This window comes from Siphateles boraxobius, unplaced genomic scaffold (assembly GCF_051911475.1).
Source record: "Siphateles boraxobius isolate OS27281-9 unplaced genomic scaffold, OSU_SipBor_1 68, whole genome shotgun sequence".
Classification (NCBI taxonomy): domain Eukaryota; kingdom Metazoa; phylum Chordata; class Actinopteri; order Cypriniformes; family Leuciscidae; genus Siphateles; species Siphateles boraxobius.
Window position 1 is genome coordinate 13,106,547 of NW_027509195.1, and position 16,643 is coordinate 13,123,189.

The following is a 16,643-nucleotide window of genomic DNA, read 5'->3' on the forward strand; positions in this document are numbered from 1 at the left end:
CCATCGCCTCCATGCTGCGATGTCATTTAGGCAAATCTAGGGTTCTTAAACACATAGCCACCTAAAAAAGGTATAATCAGGTAACGCAGCATTTTATTGAATCATACATGTGATTTATAAAATCCAAAAGGGCACAGACTTTATGTAATGAAAAAAAACTTGTCTTGCTCACTTTAATTGCTACAAGAATTTGCTTGTCTAAATGTCACCATAGTTTAAAACCAGCATAGATCATTCTATTTAATATTAAAAGTATCTGTTACAAAATGTATGTTGTTATTTCATATATAAAATATAAACTCTATAGTGAGTGTTTTTGTACCTCATAACAGCGATTGGTTAATCTGATCTGCTATATATATATATATATATATATATATATATATATATATATATATATATATATATATATATATATATATATATATATATATATATATATATATATATATATGTACATATAGTTATATTATTTATTTTGTGTAACTAATTTACAAATTCAATTGTTTTCAATAAATTTTTTAATTCATAATTTTTGTCTTCCGCTTTATTATGTTCTACCCCTATGGGACGTAATGTGTTTTTTTTAGTATTTGTCATTTATCAGTGTATCTATACACCAACTTTACAATCTAAAAATTTTTTATGTAATGTATATGTTTATCATAGATGTGAATCGTTTAACATCACGTGAGTGAACCTGTGCCGTACTGTCTTGTTTTTATCAGTAGTGCCACATTTTGCTGTTGTCTATGCAGTAAACAACCGTGGCGAAAACGTTTGTAATATCAATTGAAAACGTGTTTTTAAATGCTCTTGAGCAAATATGGTGGATGTACGGTGTGGCATTTTAGTAATTTAGTAGCTTGATTTTGCATTGTGAGGGTCATTATGTCAAATGAAGCATGTGTAAGTCAAGCCAGGATCCTATGTAAATCTGAGAGAAAGACAAGCATTTTGAAAGTCAAATTTGTTTTAACTAAAATAAGGGCAAAGAGGTGATTCTTCGAGAGGAGAACAGTGCTGACCAAGACATCTGGTAAGAGTTCTTGCTGTAATTGAGTTTCTGCAAAGAAATACATATTTATCTTGTATGAAATGCAGACAAAATCTTAAAACTTTTTTGTTGTTCCATTGTCTTTTACTTGGATTATATTGGATTGTTTTTACTTTTTTGACAATCTATGGATTTTATCATTTTTTGTCATCCGTTTAATTCAGTTTGTTCTAATTCTTTGCTTTGTGACTTGCATGTACTTAAAAACCTTCTTTACATTAATGTGTGCCAAAACATATTTTACAATCAGTTTTTGTTATTCTTCTTAGTTTTTGTCTTTTCTTCCAGCAAGTTAAAGCCATAATCATGCTTGTTGTTCTGCTGATCGCGTCAATGTTTTGCCCAGGTAAGGGAAGCTCTTTTACTATCTTCGATGTCTGTGGTTTGGTTAAAGGTGTCTACTAGTGAATAAATGTAATATTCATTTACTGAGGATGTTCTGATCTGGTTTCTCCCAGATTGGCCAATTTCTGTTGTACTCTTCAATACCACCTGAAAATGTTTTATGAGCTGCTGTTTTTTTAAGTTATTTGGAATGCAGTACAGCTCATGTACAATGAACATTTTTATTTAAGGTCTTACAGTAGTGAGCTATGGAGACAACTTCATCACTGCCTTTCCAGAGAACATAGGTTTCTTCTATCCGTCATATCCCTGGATATCTCTAAAAGTCACGGCCCTTCATGACAACACTACATTCAAAGTCTTCTTCCAAAACACACAGAAAGATTTTAAAATCCAGCAGTCAGGGGAGACCATGAATGTGCAGTTTCCAAAATCTGCTGAAGTAAATAAGTTAGGCTCTTCGACCGCATCTGTCAGACTTACCAGTGACAAAAACATCACCGTGGTTTCTCGAAGTCAGCAGGCAACAAGCATCCAGACCAATGTCGTCCAGCCCACGGTAAATCTCGGTTCAGACTATATGATCCCTCTGCTGGATTACCCAGGGTATCTTGAATCCTTCAAACTTCCTAGGCTTGTCAGTACAACCATGAGATACAGCTCATTCAAGTTACTCATTATCAATGCGGTGGACAGTCAAAACACCATCACTGTAGTCAAGCAAACATCAAAAGATGTTCAAGAAGAGACGTTCAATATCGATTCTTACCAGCTGGTCCAGCTTCAGACCAACGGTTCCGTGCTGAGGGTCAGATCTAGCAAAGAAGTAGCTGTGATATTAACCCACCCGTGTGTAGAGACTGCAGACTGTAACTGTAACATGATAATGAATCAGATTCTGCCCACAAAGTTTCAGGGTCGGAGCTTTATCGTACCATCCATCTTCAATATGGCTGAGACCCAGTTACTTGTGCTGTCAGAAAACTCATCTTCGCTCTTTCACGATGGTAACCAGATAAAAGCAACTTCCTCAGGTCTTCTGCCGTTTTCAAACCTGGAGACATCTCAACTGGTAAATGCTTCGGACAGAGTGTCCCTCAGACTTGTCAGTCCGGGCCTCATTGTGGAGTTGATCCCAGACACCATGTTTTTTGCTTGCTACCTGCTGCAGTTTAATTCACAAAATGGCAGGGCTGTGGTGATAGCTGAAACAGACAGCAAAGATGATGTGCGCACACATAAAGGTTTGCTTTCAGCATCTGAATGGACTGCAATTGCCGGCACAAAGTACTCTACGACTGAAGTAACTATTCAAGACCGAAGTGCCACAATCTGGCATCCAACCTCAAAGATTGCTGTTTATATGTTGGAATATATGAATGCGAAAATAGTTTTTGGAGGCCCAGCTATACCCATCAATGAAAAACCAGGTAAAAAAAATCTCTCTCTCTCACGGATTATGCTATTATAAACAGCAGCAGCATCTAATCTTTTTTTAGTTAAAATTACTGTTATACTGTATTATGTTAATTCTACTTCCTTGCATTCAAATTTGATTAGCAATTCTGGGTAACAGAATTGTCTTCTCTTTAAAATACTGATCCAAATGATTAGTAGTTTTTTAGAAGGATGTCTTAACACGGGTCATTACTATCTAAAACCTTTCAAAAAAACTCAAACGCTTCATGATTTCATTACTAGAGAGCTTTCATGTTTTTCACTTTAGAATACTGATCCAAATAATTAGTCATTCCTTCTGAAGGATTTGGTAATACTTGAGTCACCATGATCTTCACTTTAGAATTAATTGCATTATGCTAGTGAACTACAACATTCGACTAAGCAATATTACTAATTAATTAATTAAGTTCCCTTGTTAGTTAATAGTTACTAAGTTAATAGTGTGTTACTCATTTGTTCCTGTGTAGTTCTTCATTAATGATGGAACAGTATTCTAAAGTGCTACCCAATTCTGAATCCTGTTTGGCACCTCAATTCAATTTCAGGAACTGAATTATTAGAATTAAAAAAAAGAAACATCCTCAATTCAATTCTGAATGGTGCACATCCCCAGCTAAGGCATGTAATTGGAAGGGTAAAAAATTTCATTTATTTATCTATTCAGATCTTCATGGCTGTGTGTTGGTTCCTGGAGCATTTGCAGTTGGACGTGACCCTCTGAATTGGACGGAGTCGCTTGAGTACTGCATGAATAATGGAAATCAGTTTGCCTGTCCTGTAATCAAAGCCGTCCTGAAGGACATGGCTGATAACCTGACCACGGAGGACGGGACGGGCTGGATCGGTCTCCGCCGCAGTCTACTTACTACAGAGTGGTACTGGCAGGAGGAGTATGTACCCAAAGTCAGTTACGTCCACTGGGATGATGGGCAACCATTGGACCTTTTGAAGGGCTTATGTGCTTCAATGTCCCTGGACCCTAAACATGATTTCAAATGGCAGAGTGCACGCTGCTGTGATAAAAAGAAGCCTGTCTGCTACAAAAAGCCAACATGCCTCAATCCTTCACAAAACTGGTTACAAAACTGGTTTTAAAACACTATTCCTTAAGTTTAGTGCTTGTTAGTAATGCTATTCGTCTTTAGGCTCATTAACTTTATATTTGTATTACCACCTGCATATCTGAGCTGTATTTTTCAATAAATGTAATTTGTCTTTATATTAGATTTATTTTAGATGCATAGTAAAATTAAATAAGGTTAATGACTTTCTGAAATTGTCAAGCAGTTGTGTTGATACCATGAATGTATGAAAATGTTTTAAACATTCAAACAGATGGATCCGGAATTATGTTTTCAACTTAGCTTACATATCAACTCAAATGGAAGCTGGAGATCCTGGAGTTATGAATGCCACATCAACAATAAAATGTATAGAATTAGAATTCTATAAAGCATGATATTTGGTATCAGTCATGAGTTATGCATTTTTTATACTTTAAAAAAATGCATGCAGTCCTTATTTGTGCCTTATTAAATATTAATACACCACTTTCTATGTTATCATCTGCTGATTTAATGCTCAAATAAATAAAGTAGAGACTGATGAAATAATGTTACATGGTGTACGTATAGTAAAACATTTAGTGACCAATATAATTCATGTACGGTAGCAAGTTGCTGTATCAAAGAATATCTGTAAATATGCATAACACTGTGTGCAAAAAGAATCCACTCAACAGACATTGTCTCAGGCCTGATGTGACCTGAATCTGACTCTGCAGGACTCGATAAATCAAAGCTCCAATCTCACCCTGGAGGAACAATTAATTAGCCTATTTATGACTTTAATAACTGTAATCATCCCTTATGGCATTGTTCTGTAGGCTTGAGCCTGAATCATCTACAGTTATAATTACTGAAAACAATACGATTTCTAGAAGTCTCTATTATTTGATTAAATAAATAAATATGCTTTCATAAAGCACAGCATACCAAACATTCTCTTGAATATTGTAGTATCTAGAGCAAATTAATGTGCGTGTTGAGTGGTTTTTGCTGGAGCAAATTCTCTTTAACCAAGGCTGGATAGATGAGGGCATTTACTACCCACAGCACTAACCGATCGGAATGTAAAACAACTATATGTCATAGCTACTGTACATTCAAGCTATTGTCAGCAGAGATGCTATAGTAAAGAAGCACTCAAGAGAAGATCATGTCTGTCCAGCTTCAGATTAACGTTTCAATGGAATGGATGTTGTGATCAGCATTGTCGCTAGACCGTCTTTATTAGTAGGACTACCCTACCCGAGGGTAACCAAACAGTTGATGGCCCCATTGAATTAAAAGATACTATGGAATTCAATGAGGCCCATCAACTGGTTAAGATCATTCTTCAAAATATCATCTTTTGTGTTCAGCAGAAGCAAGAAATGCATAGGCTATGGAACAACTTGAGGGTGAGTAGATGAGGACAGTGAACTATCCCTTTAAAGTGCCATGCAAAGTGTGTCATCTCATCTAATAATTTGAATTTTAAAATACAATCGGTGCAGGTACAGTATTCCTGTATCGTTTTGTTCTCCACCTAGGGGCCACAAACCGACAACAAGAACGAAGGAGCTGGTATCCAACATGGAAACAGTCTTTAATAGGCTAATAGAGCTCGCCTTATATCGCAGCTGTGTGGATAGAGAAGTTGAAGCTCACGGATAATCTTAATAGCCCACTTGACAATTTGCTTGAGAATTTCTGTTTTTCAGACAGAGATTACCAAACCACGACACAGGGGAGGAGGACACGATTGATTCAAAGAAAGCCTGATAAAAAAGGTTCATCATAGATGTATCAATGCGAAATCTGGACGGTCTTAGGGGGTAAAACAGATGATGGTGTCGCTTTTAACATAGGCTATACAGAGTTCTTCTCAAAGGTCAATTTGGAGTCTACGACTGTCTGTCACAAACCACAGCCTGGTCTTTACTGATCGTAGTATCATAATGTGAAACATGAGTTCTAAAAATCTATAGTCATAGTCAATCAGCAGTCATTGTTGTTGTGGGTTTGCAAAAGATAGCCTATAAATAGTTTCCGATTCAGTTTGATTCATTCGGACAGTTCAGTCTCACGCACTGAATCGTTTGCTGCGATTTCTCACACAACGTAACGGAATATTTTATAATAGCCTACAGAAAACAAAAACGGCAATGGATGAGGTCTAGGCTACCTACAGTATGAAACAATACTCGCAAATGTCTTCTATAGGCGGTTTTATCAGTAGGCCTAGCCTATCATAAAAAGTATCAAAACATGAATACACTTTTGGTAGCCTACTTATGATTGTGATAATTATAATTCAATTTCAATTGATTTCGAACCTTATTCAATCTCAGACTGGTTTATAATTCCAGTTCCTAATTCTGAACGCTTGGTGGCGCTGCGTTCTTATAAATCACTCTTCTCCACGGTCTGATCTGGTTACAACTTTCCATAGATATAAACACAACTTTCTTTTACTGTCTATGGTTACAACAACTCTTTTACAAGGGACCATCAGAAAAATAAAAATACATTAAGACGTAAGGATTTATGCTTTGGTTATTTGGTTAAGCAATTTGTTCTAAGATTTTATAAAATTAATCAAAACTACACTTCCCATGAACATGTGCGGCACTTTACGACAGAACTGACGTCACACGCCGCTACATGTGGATAAGCGTTCTGTTGCTGAACGTTTGAATTTCGTAAATTGTGTCGGTTTAGCTGTAGTTAGTTAATTCTGCATTAAAAAAAACGATTCTCGAAGCTAGGCGTCCACATTTCAGTTATATGGAACGACACTAGCCCGCAATTATTTAGAAAAACAGCTGTAGCCATCTGAACTTGCTAGCCTGATCGCTGCTTTAGCAAGGGAAACGAAAGTAAGTTTGTCATAATATTTTTCGCGTGTCACTCTGAATAATGATGCTGTTTTCGATAACATATAAACGCATATGTGACAACTTGCCACGAGCTGTCATTTATGAAAATCATCCTTGTTCTGAGGACACTGCCAATTATGATTGTTTATTTTACTTTACGTGGATATGGGGATCTTTGAAACCAACATTATGGACGTCTTTGAAATCAACGTCATTGGTACAAAAAACGCACTTTTGCAGTTGGGCATATAGTTCCTAATATACTTAGATATATGTGGGGAATTTTTGTGAGTTTTTTTTCCAAAACAAACTGTACGTATACACAATACATTGTTACTCACATAACTAATACAGTCATTCATTCTGCCTTTTGTCCTTTGTCAAGGCTAAATGTCATGGAGAACTACAGAAAAGCACGCACAGTTGACCAGCCCTGCCCTTGTCCATTCCCCGACCTGCCCAGCGACACTCCCGAAGTTCGAGTGAAGGATGGCAGCAAAGTCCGCAACCTGATGAGGTTTGCTTTAAGCCGTATGGAGGAGAAAGCCCCTTCAAAAGATCATCCAGACACCTGTGAAGGCTCAGAGGTGAGCGTTGGGTCGGGGGAGAATCTATGCCGCCAAATCGTGTTCACAGGTGTGGGTCAGAGTGTGGCTAAAGCCATCACGTGCGTGGAGATCATGAAACGCCGTGTTCGCTGCCTACACCAGCATACCAAGCTGGCCTACCGCACGGTTCAGGAGGTCTGGGAGCCCCTGGAGCCTGAGGCCGGGTTGGACAGTCTCACAGTCAGCAGAAATGTACCTAGTGTATGGGTTCTGCTCTCCAGAGACCCACTTGATAGGAACCAGCCGGGTTACCAAGCGCCAGGTTCTTTTGATGCCTTTTGGGCTCAGGCTCTCAAAGAGGAAGCGGCAACCCCAAGACATGAACAGAAAAGGAAGAGGGGAGGAACAGGGGCTGGAAGGGCAGACGGGACGGGCAGAGGAAAGGGTCCGCGGAAGCACCCGGGCCGACCTGGAGGATCACGTAAACCTTTAGGTCATGCTGGGGGTGGGCAGGAATAAATGAATTTTGCAGCTTCCTGCCACCGCCGTAGCTTGGTTTATGCTGACAGACACATTTTGATGATGAATATTCAGTGACGTATCTAATAAGCAGATTCTTGAGGATGTCTGTCATAAAATAGATGTTAAGTCCCCGAACACTTACAGTTCACTCAAATTAAAAAAACTTTCATTATTTATTCACCCTTATGCAATTAAAACATATTTTGTGGAACACAAAAGGAGAATTTTTGAAAGGTTTTTAAGCTGCTCTTGCCGTACAACAATATTCAATCGTGATCACGTTTGTCAATCTCCATAAAGCACCATAGAAGTGGTTCATATGACTTGTTCGCTACAATCCCAGTCTTCTAAAGCCATGCAAGTTTTCAATGAATAGTTACTTTAATTTGAATCCGCACATAAAGGATTCAGAAGACATGGAGTACAACACACAAGATTGAATTAAAGAATGGCCCACTTTTATAATGCATTGTGGAGCTTCTAAGGTTTAAGGGTGTGTAAATCATGACTAATGGTTTCTTTTCTTTTCTTTTTTTTGGTTAACTACTCCTTTAAATACATTAGACAGAAAGGCCTAAAACTAAATTTCCAGATTGAACTGTTGTGCCAGAGACTAGAATGAGGTATTCTTCTTTTTTATACATCAGCATGTTTTTTTGTTAAAATATCTAATTGCAAAAACAATTATTCTTTAGAGATGATTGTGTTGGCTGTTTTTTCAGCATATTTGGTATAAATTGTTTAAAGAGTTGTGTTAGAAATGTATAGGTTAATTCATTTTGGCGATCATATATGTTTAAATGAGGAAATGTTTTTTATTTTTTTATTTAGAGGTGTTAGGTTTCTGCTTCAGGAAGCAATTCAACCCATATTGAAGTAAACAAACACCATTAATTTGATCTTTGTATTATATTATTGCAGATTTGATTAACAGATGAAGTACCAGGCAAAGTTTTTCATATCAGAAGAATGAAAATAGCCTATGTCATCTTTTGCCAATAACATATCAATTATTTTATGCAAAGGAAAGGAAATTGTGTATTTTGAATACCAAATATGTCTGCAGAAAATACACAAATTTGGGCTTTAAGGGCTTTGACCAAACACCAGTGTTTTCTAATGTCACAGGTCAGAAAGACTGAAGCCATCTAGATGTTGTATTGGGAGTTGTTTTTTTAAATATATATTGTAGAGTTCAAATGGAAAACATGTTATTGGATCAGATTTGGGGATATCAGCCCAACTTCAGACAAAACTCTAAATTAATTTCATCATGTTTTCCCAGCAGCAGACTGTTTGTGGGAGTAAATTACAAAGAAAGTGAACACTTATGAGATATACAGAGTTTAATGTTATGTATTCTTTAGTAAATTTATATTTTGTGAAATTCAGAAAAGAGAAGTTCAAACAGTAGAATTGAAAGTTGTGATGTGTTGATACAAACAATGGTCAGTTCTGTGGCAGATAAAAATGTAAAAATGTACTGTTTTGGGAACTGAATTATTCTGAATTAGACTATTATCTGAATTATTAGTGAATAAAGTGTGGATTCTTATGAAGTTGTTGGTGAATTTCTACATTTGTTATATGAAACTTGTTAAACCTAAGACTCAAATCTTTCCAGCATCTTATGCAAAACCAAATGGGGAGAGGAGAGAAAGATTTTTGAATGTCAAATGTTCTTTTACTGAATGAACAGAGAAAGCACAGCTCATTCTGTTCAAATAGAGGAAGAGCGCTGACCAAAATATAAGGTAGGATATTTTTTCCATTACATTTGAGTCCATAAAAATGCTTAAATATTTCTGAATGTTCTTCTTTCAAAAGTGGTCTAGGACTATAACAATATGTAGACTACTATTTTTCTTCAGAAGGGATTCTAATTCAAGGCGATGCAGAATAATTGGATGTCGTCATTATAAACTGTTGTTAATTCTATAGAAATACCAACAATTTAAGCACATGACAAATCAGTTTATTTGAATGAATAAAAAGCTTTAACACAGCCTCGATATTAACTGATATCAAATGGTTTTGTTTATGGTATTTAATATACTTTGTATGACATTACAAAATCTTTATTTAATGTGTGACTACTCAATCTAAAGCTGCTCAACACATTTGCTGAAGAGTAAATAAATGTTGTTAAATAGTAACCATCAGGATTATGTTTAATATATTCTTTTTGATAGCTATAACACGCCTATTTGTCTGTTTATTATTTTAATTTTCCTGCTTGTTCAGTGTAATAATTTCACTGCCACCTGAAAACATGTAAAGACAGTCCTAGATGTGCATGTATGTATGTATGTGTGTTCGTATATAATGAATACTTTTATGGTGCAATCGTTTGTCAAAAGTCAAGTCACCTTTATTTATATAGCGCTTTTTACAATAGAGATTGTTTCAAAGCAGCTTTACAGAGATAACAGGAAAATAATGTTGTAATAGTATTGTTAAATACAAAATGAAATGTCCAAAAGTGACAATAAAAATATTTATAAAGTAACAAAATATTTCTATTTCAAATATTTTCAAGAATAACTTTCTTCAAAAATCCCTGAAATAATGTCACTTTCCACAAGCAGCACAAGTTTTTTTCAGAAATTATTATAAGAAATGTTTCTTGAGCACCAAATCATATTAGAAGGATTACTGAAGAATTATGTGACACTGAAGACTGCTGAAAATTGCCATCACAAGAATCAATTTATATATATATATATATATATATATATATATATATATATATATATATATATATATATATATATTAGGGCTGCAACTAACGATTATTTTGATAATCGATTAATCGGACGATTATTTTTTCGATTAATCGGATAGAAATTAAATTAGTTTTTTTTTTTTATAACTAAATAAAACCGTAAATCAGGGTATTTATGTGTAAAAGTGTACTTTAAAAAGTGCAAAAGCCACACATTGAGTTTTACTAATATCAATATTTGCATTGTTTTTAATGATAATTGCTGATGGCAAGTTGACAAACATGATTATTGTTAAAAAAATGATATCCAACATATTATGTTTTAACACAATTTTTGTTAAAACAAATTTACACAGACATGTTGTTCAGATGTGAATATCTGAACTAAAAACAAACTAAAAACATCTAAAATATATAATTCATTTAATTTTTATTTAAAATTAATTATATATAAGGAATATAAGGATAAAGAATATAATATATATTATATATATAATATAGAAAATAATATAATATAATATAAGGATAAATTGATTAAATAAATATAGAAAGACTGAAAACAATTGTGTGAATGTAGAGCCGCAGTAGATCGCGTTTGAAAAACAATTAAAACTTAGTAGACAAATGCTATAAAAAGAGAACGGAATGGAGGTAACGTTACCCAGCAAGCTAACAGGCTTGAGTAAAGGACAGGAGAAATTATGCATTAGTGCACAAGCATTCGCTGAAAACCACTGAGTACAGTGACTAAAAAACAATATTTTACTGCTGCTGTTATTAATTGCCTTTGTATTTAATGCTTCACTTTGTAAACACCGTTTTAATTTAACCTATTTCTGCGGTAGCGCTATTTTAATCCATCACTTACGTTGCGAGCGAACTGATTGCACAACCTGATGCTCGAGACAAAATACAGACATCCCGGAAGTCCCGGGAGTCTCCCGCATATTGATTGCGGCTCCCTGATGCCCGCGAATTAGTTCAAACTCGCGAAATCTAGAGCGCGCAAGCAAGAGCGCGCATGCGAGACCGAAGAGACTGCTCCAAACCGTGTAGCGCGCGCGCTCGGCAGAGCGCCTGAGGGAGAGAGACCTTGCGTGTGTGTGCGTACCAGTAAACGCTCCCCGTGACGTAAGCAGACCAACTAATCGATAATGACATTCGTTGACAACGATTTTCATAATCGATTATAATCGATTTTATCGATTAGTTGTTGCAGCCCTAATATATATACAGTGTATAGCATATGTGAACACACCCATGCTAAAGTTGACTTAAAAGAGGAATAAAAAATCATCTTTTGGAAATTGATCTTAATGCTTTAATTTAAAAAATCCCCCAAAAATCCAACCTTTAAGGCCACCAATTTTCTTTGTGAATGAATAATGTATGGTAAATAAATAAATATTCTTCCTTAAAATACAGGTTGCATAAGTCAATACACCCCATGTTAAATTCCCATAGGCAGATTTTTATTTTTAAAGGCCAGTTATTTCATGGATCCAGGATACTATGCATCCTGATAAAGTTCTCTTGGCCTTCGGAATTAAAATATCACCACATCATCACATTCCCTTCACCATACCTAGAGATTGGCATGGGGCACTATCCATAACATCATCTCTCAATGCAAATCAAACCTAGCCTGAAATAACACCATGCCAATCTCTAAGTATGGTGAAGGATATGTGATGATGTGGAGTTATTTTAATTCAAAAGGCTAAGGGAACTTTATCAGGATGCATTGTATAACATAATACAAAATATGTATTGTCAAAGTATAATACAAAATCAAAGTATGATACAAAATATATATTTTAAATTGTAATAATATCTAACAATATAACATTTTATCTGCATTTTTACCAAACCCAAACGTTAAAAAACTGCAAATGAGAGACAAAATATATTGAAAGCAGGTATTTTACATATAGTCTTGTTTCAGCACTAGTTTGACTAACTGTAACAAGAGCCTCCTCAGTGGAAAAATATGATCATCTTTTTGAGTGCATGTGAATTTTGTACAGCATAAAAAAAAACCCCACACTGGATCAACTAAGTGGTTTTTTTAACAAATCGACTAAACAATTAGTAATTTACTATTTTTTTTTTTTTTTTTTGGCTGCTCAGCACACAGCAGTGGCTTACCATCTGAAACCAACTTCACGAGTCACTCAACGAGGAGCTGCATAGGCAGAATACGCAGACATGTACACTGTTCTGTTGACCATTTTAATGTTTAGTCAAGGTGAGTTACTATCTAATGGGATTACTAGGGATGCACTACCATAAAATAACTCCAGAAGAAAATGTTTTTGTAATCAAATTGACCTACCCTTGAAATCGCTATTACAAATATTACAATTGGCAGTCGTTTTGTTGATGTTTAAAAAAACACTCAAATCTTTAACATTTTCAAAGTAGTCTAATTTTGTCAAATCAAGTCATCATTTCAGTGTTCTCAGAGACATGATAATGATGATGTTGATACCAAGTACAAGTATTTACCCTCCATTATCAACAGAGTAATATTGGTGCATCAGTACTGATTACCATTGACTGAAAATAAATTGGATTAAATAGCAAAAAAACTGTGATTGATGATTATTGGGCTGTTGAACTTTCACAGGGCTTTCAATGGACAGTCGTGGGACTAGTTTCATCACTGCATTCCCTGAGAATATTGCTGTTTATTATAAAAAGACCATTAACCTACTGAAAATCACCACCCTCCACCCAAACACTATGGTCAATGTCACCTATATGGCCAACGGCACAGTCGACACCACTGCATGCATCAAAAATGGGACCATTCTGACAGTGTATTTGACAAAGAATGTTGAAGAATACCAGTTTGTTTCTTCCAATAAGTCTTTTCAAATCACCAGTGATAAAAACATCACAGTTCTTTCTGTGAGTGGATGGGAGGGGAGATTCCAGTCTCGTGTTGTTCAGCCTGAACAACATCTCGGAACGGTATATCAGGTCCCCGCTCTGAATTACACCAAGATAGCCACGTCCTTCGGCCTTTTAATGACATCGGCGGTCAGATTTCTCCCTTTTAGGCTGATGATTATCAATGCAGTAGACAGAAACAACAGTGTCACCATCGAGCAGGTTGACGAAAGAGGACAGAGGCAGGCAGATAGAATAACACTCGGCCCTTACATGCTTTTCCAGATGGAGATTAATGAGACAGTAAGAGAAATAAATGCAACAGACAAAGTGGCTGTGCTCCTGACCCATCCGTGTTTTGACAGAATGAACTGCTCATGCAACATGGTGGTGAACCAGCTCAAACCCCCAGTGTTTGACGAGGTTCCAGCCACGTTCCTCGTCCCCTCTATCTTCAGTGCCAAACAGCTACTTGTGACAACAAATCAATCCTGCACAGTCTGTCATGGTCTTTTTAGTAATTGTACTTTGGTGCAAAATTCTACAGACATCTTGCCATTATTCAGTAATTTGACGAACACGTCTTCGCTTATTTCTACCAGTGTGCATGTTTCCCTCCGATTAATCAGTCCTGGACTCATTCTAGAGCTCATTCCGACAAGCATGTTCTCTGGCTGCTATCTGTTAGGTTTTAATTATTCACGCAGTGAGGCTTTGGTGATTGCTAATACATCCAGCACTAATGGTGTGCGAATAAATGATCAGCCTTTGCCTTCAAACATCAACTGGACCGTTATGAATGGCACAGAGTACTCTTGGGCTCTGGTGGAGGCACAAGAGATAGGCACTATCTGGCATCCTACCTCAAAGATTGGTGTATATATGATAGAACGCTTGGACTCCAACAGTATCTATGGGAGCCCAGCAATAACTATAAATATGGACCCAGGTAAGTCTGTGTGTTTAAAGAATTGTGATCTTCAACCATAATTATATTCTACACATATTTACTGAGACTGTCATTTTGAATTAATTAACTTTATATAATCTTATATATATATATATATATATATATATATATATATATATATATATATATATATATATATATATATATATATATATATAAGATAAATTATATACATATTATATATTAAGTCAAAGCACATATATATGTTGAATTTGAATTTGAATTGGAATGACAGGAAGTGGAAATAAAATTCATGGCAATTCAAAGAAATTCCACACAGTCATACAACAGAAAGAATGTGTTGAATCTCACATATATTCAGTGTTAGGAAGGTTACTTTGACAATGTAATTGCATACTTTTATAAGTTACCCATTATAAATTTGGTTTGGATTACTTTATCAATGTAAAGCAATTTCCTTTTAATTTGATTAGTAGCCTAACTAATTAAATTACACATTTTACCTCTGTAATACAACTAAATACAATTACATTCATTTTGTAATTCAATAACATCATTTCATTATAGGTAACTATCAATCCTCAACCCTGCATACATTTTGTTCTAAATATATATATATATATATAAACAAATGTCCACCTTAAATTGTTTTTTCCCCCCTAAAGATTTACTAAAGTATTTCTGGGAAATAGAGTCATGTTCTATCAAGTTCCACAAAATTACAATATATCAAACTTAATTATTTGTTGTGTGACTAGAGCTTTTAACATTCATTGCTGGGGGAAAATATTTCCTGTTAATGTAATCTGTAAATATGTAATGCAATTATATCTGACATATACTGTAAAGCTTCATTGTTAAACACTTAACCTAAAATATCTATATGAATTTCTTAGAATTTTTATTGAATTGCAATTCTGCTTCCTTTAATTCAAATTGTAATTCTAGATCCTATTTTTGACATCAATTCAAATTCTGGAATTCAGGAGTCATTCTCAATTCAATTCTGAATTGGGCACAAGCCTGATAAATATATATATGTATATATGATTATAATTTTAATTTCAAATATTTGTTTGTTTGTGTTTAGATGGTAATGGTTGTCTGGTGACTCCGGAGACGTTTGTACTTGGTAAAGATGAAATGAGCTGGTTCATGTCCCGTAATTACTGCTTGGAATACGCTGATCAGCTTGCCAGGATCGTCGCTAACAACAAAGTGAATAAGATGGTTTTGAACATGACACTCCAAGAACCCACGGACGGCTGGATCGGTCTGCGGCGCAACCTGTACACAACAGAGTGGTACTGGAAAAACGAGGACAATTTCCCATCCACTGTGAACTTCACTTACTGGCAGAGAGGACAGCCTGAAACACCTGAGAAAGGCTTGTGTGCCTCAGTTTCCCTGAACCCCAGTGGGAATTTCAAGTGGAAGAGCGCACGCTGCTGTTCTAAAAAGAAACCCGTTTGCTATAGAACCACAAAATATCTCACTTACAGTGATACTGAAATACTGTAAACCACTTATTTCTCAATTACAATACTTATGTACTCCAAATGGCTTTCAGGACTCTATGTTTATGGGTCTATAGAGAAAATAGTATCATTTTCATACTCATCTGTCTAGACTATATAATTATACCCCTATAATAAACTAGATTTAGTAGGCCTATATGTTATTTGTTTGGCAATGACATATCATTAGAGATACTGTTAACTTTTTTTCTTTTTATGCTAAATAGGACTATTATTGGCCTATTAGATGTTCAAGTTGGGAAGCATTTTGAGTTGTATTCAGGTTAAGCTTTAAAACAGTGAAATTAAAGAATGTTAATAGAACTAAATAAGTCCTAAGACTTTTTGTAGAGTTCAGTAGAACTTATTTTTAAATACAAAATAATGTCAGATGCTTTATTTGATATGTATTTTAAGTCATTAATTTTACAATCTTTAAAGTTATAAAATAATAGCCTACTGTAACAGTCAACTGTTTGTCTTCATACATCTCTTTTTTTTTGCCGTCACCAAATCATCTTCCTTTCCAAACCCTCTAAGGACGTGTCATATATAGACCATTTTGCAGGATTCAATTAATTTTCGATGGATAAAATAAAATCCCGGTGTGTTGATTTTTTTTATTTGATTTGTGAGAAACAAAATCTGGGGGAAAATACTCTTGAAGAATTGTGATGAATGCCATTTAATGTTGACTTGAAAGTGTCAAGAAGACAGAAA

At 35.3% G+C, this 16,643-nt stretch overlaps 3 protein-coding genes across 3 annotated transcripts; all 3 read left to right on the forward strand.

Moving 5' to 3' along the window:
* The first annotated feature begins 1,014 nt into the window (after positions 1-1,014).
* LOC143722682 (uncharacterized) lies at positions 1,015-4,476 on the forward strand. Its single transcript, XM_077214163.1, has 4 exons — positions 1,015-1,039; positions 1,327-1,403; positions 1,633-2,832; positions 3,528-4,476. Exons 2-4 carry the CDS (start codon positions 1,364-1,366, stop codon positions 3,956-3,958), a joined length of 1,671 nt encoding a protein of 556 aa, XP_077070278.1. The 5' UTR covers positions 1,015-1,039; positions 1,327-1,363; the 3' UTR covers positions 3,959-4,476.
* A 2,057-nt stretch (positions 4,477-6,533) lies between these two features.
* Positions 6,534-9,414, forward strand: rpp25l (ribonuclease P/MRP 25 subunit-like). The gene is made up of 2 exons (XM_077214936.1): positions 6,534-6,785; positions 7,171-9,414. The coding sequence occupies exon 2, from the start codon at positions 7,181-7,183 to the stop codon at positions 7,850-7,852; it is 672 nt and encodes a 223-aa protein (XP_077071051.1). The 5' UTR covers positions 6,534-6,785; positions 7,171-7,180; the 3' UTR covers positions 7,853-9,414.
* Positions 8,002-16,537, forward strand: LOC143723001 (IgGFc-binding protein). Its single transcript, XM_077214933.1, has 4 exons — positions 8,002-9,609; positions 12,711-12,828; positions 13,210-14,424; positions 15,497-16,537. Exons 2-4 carry the CDS (start codon positions 12,789-12,791, stop codon positions 15,925-15,927), a joined length of 1,686 nt encoding a protein of 561 aa, XP_077071048.1. The 5' UTR covers positions 8,002-9,609; positions 12,711-12,788; the 3' UTR covers positions 15,928-16,537.
* The last annotated feature ends 106 nt before the right edge of the window (positions 16,538-16,643 follow it).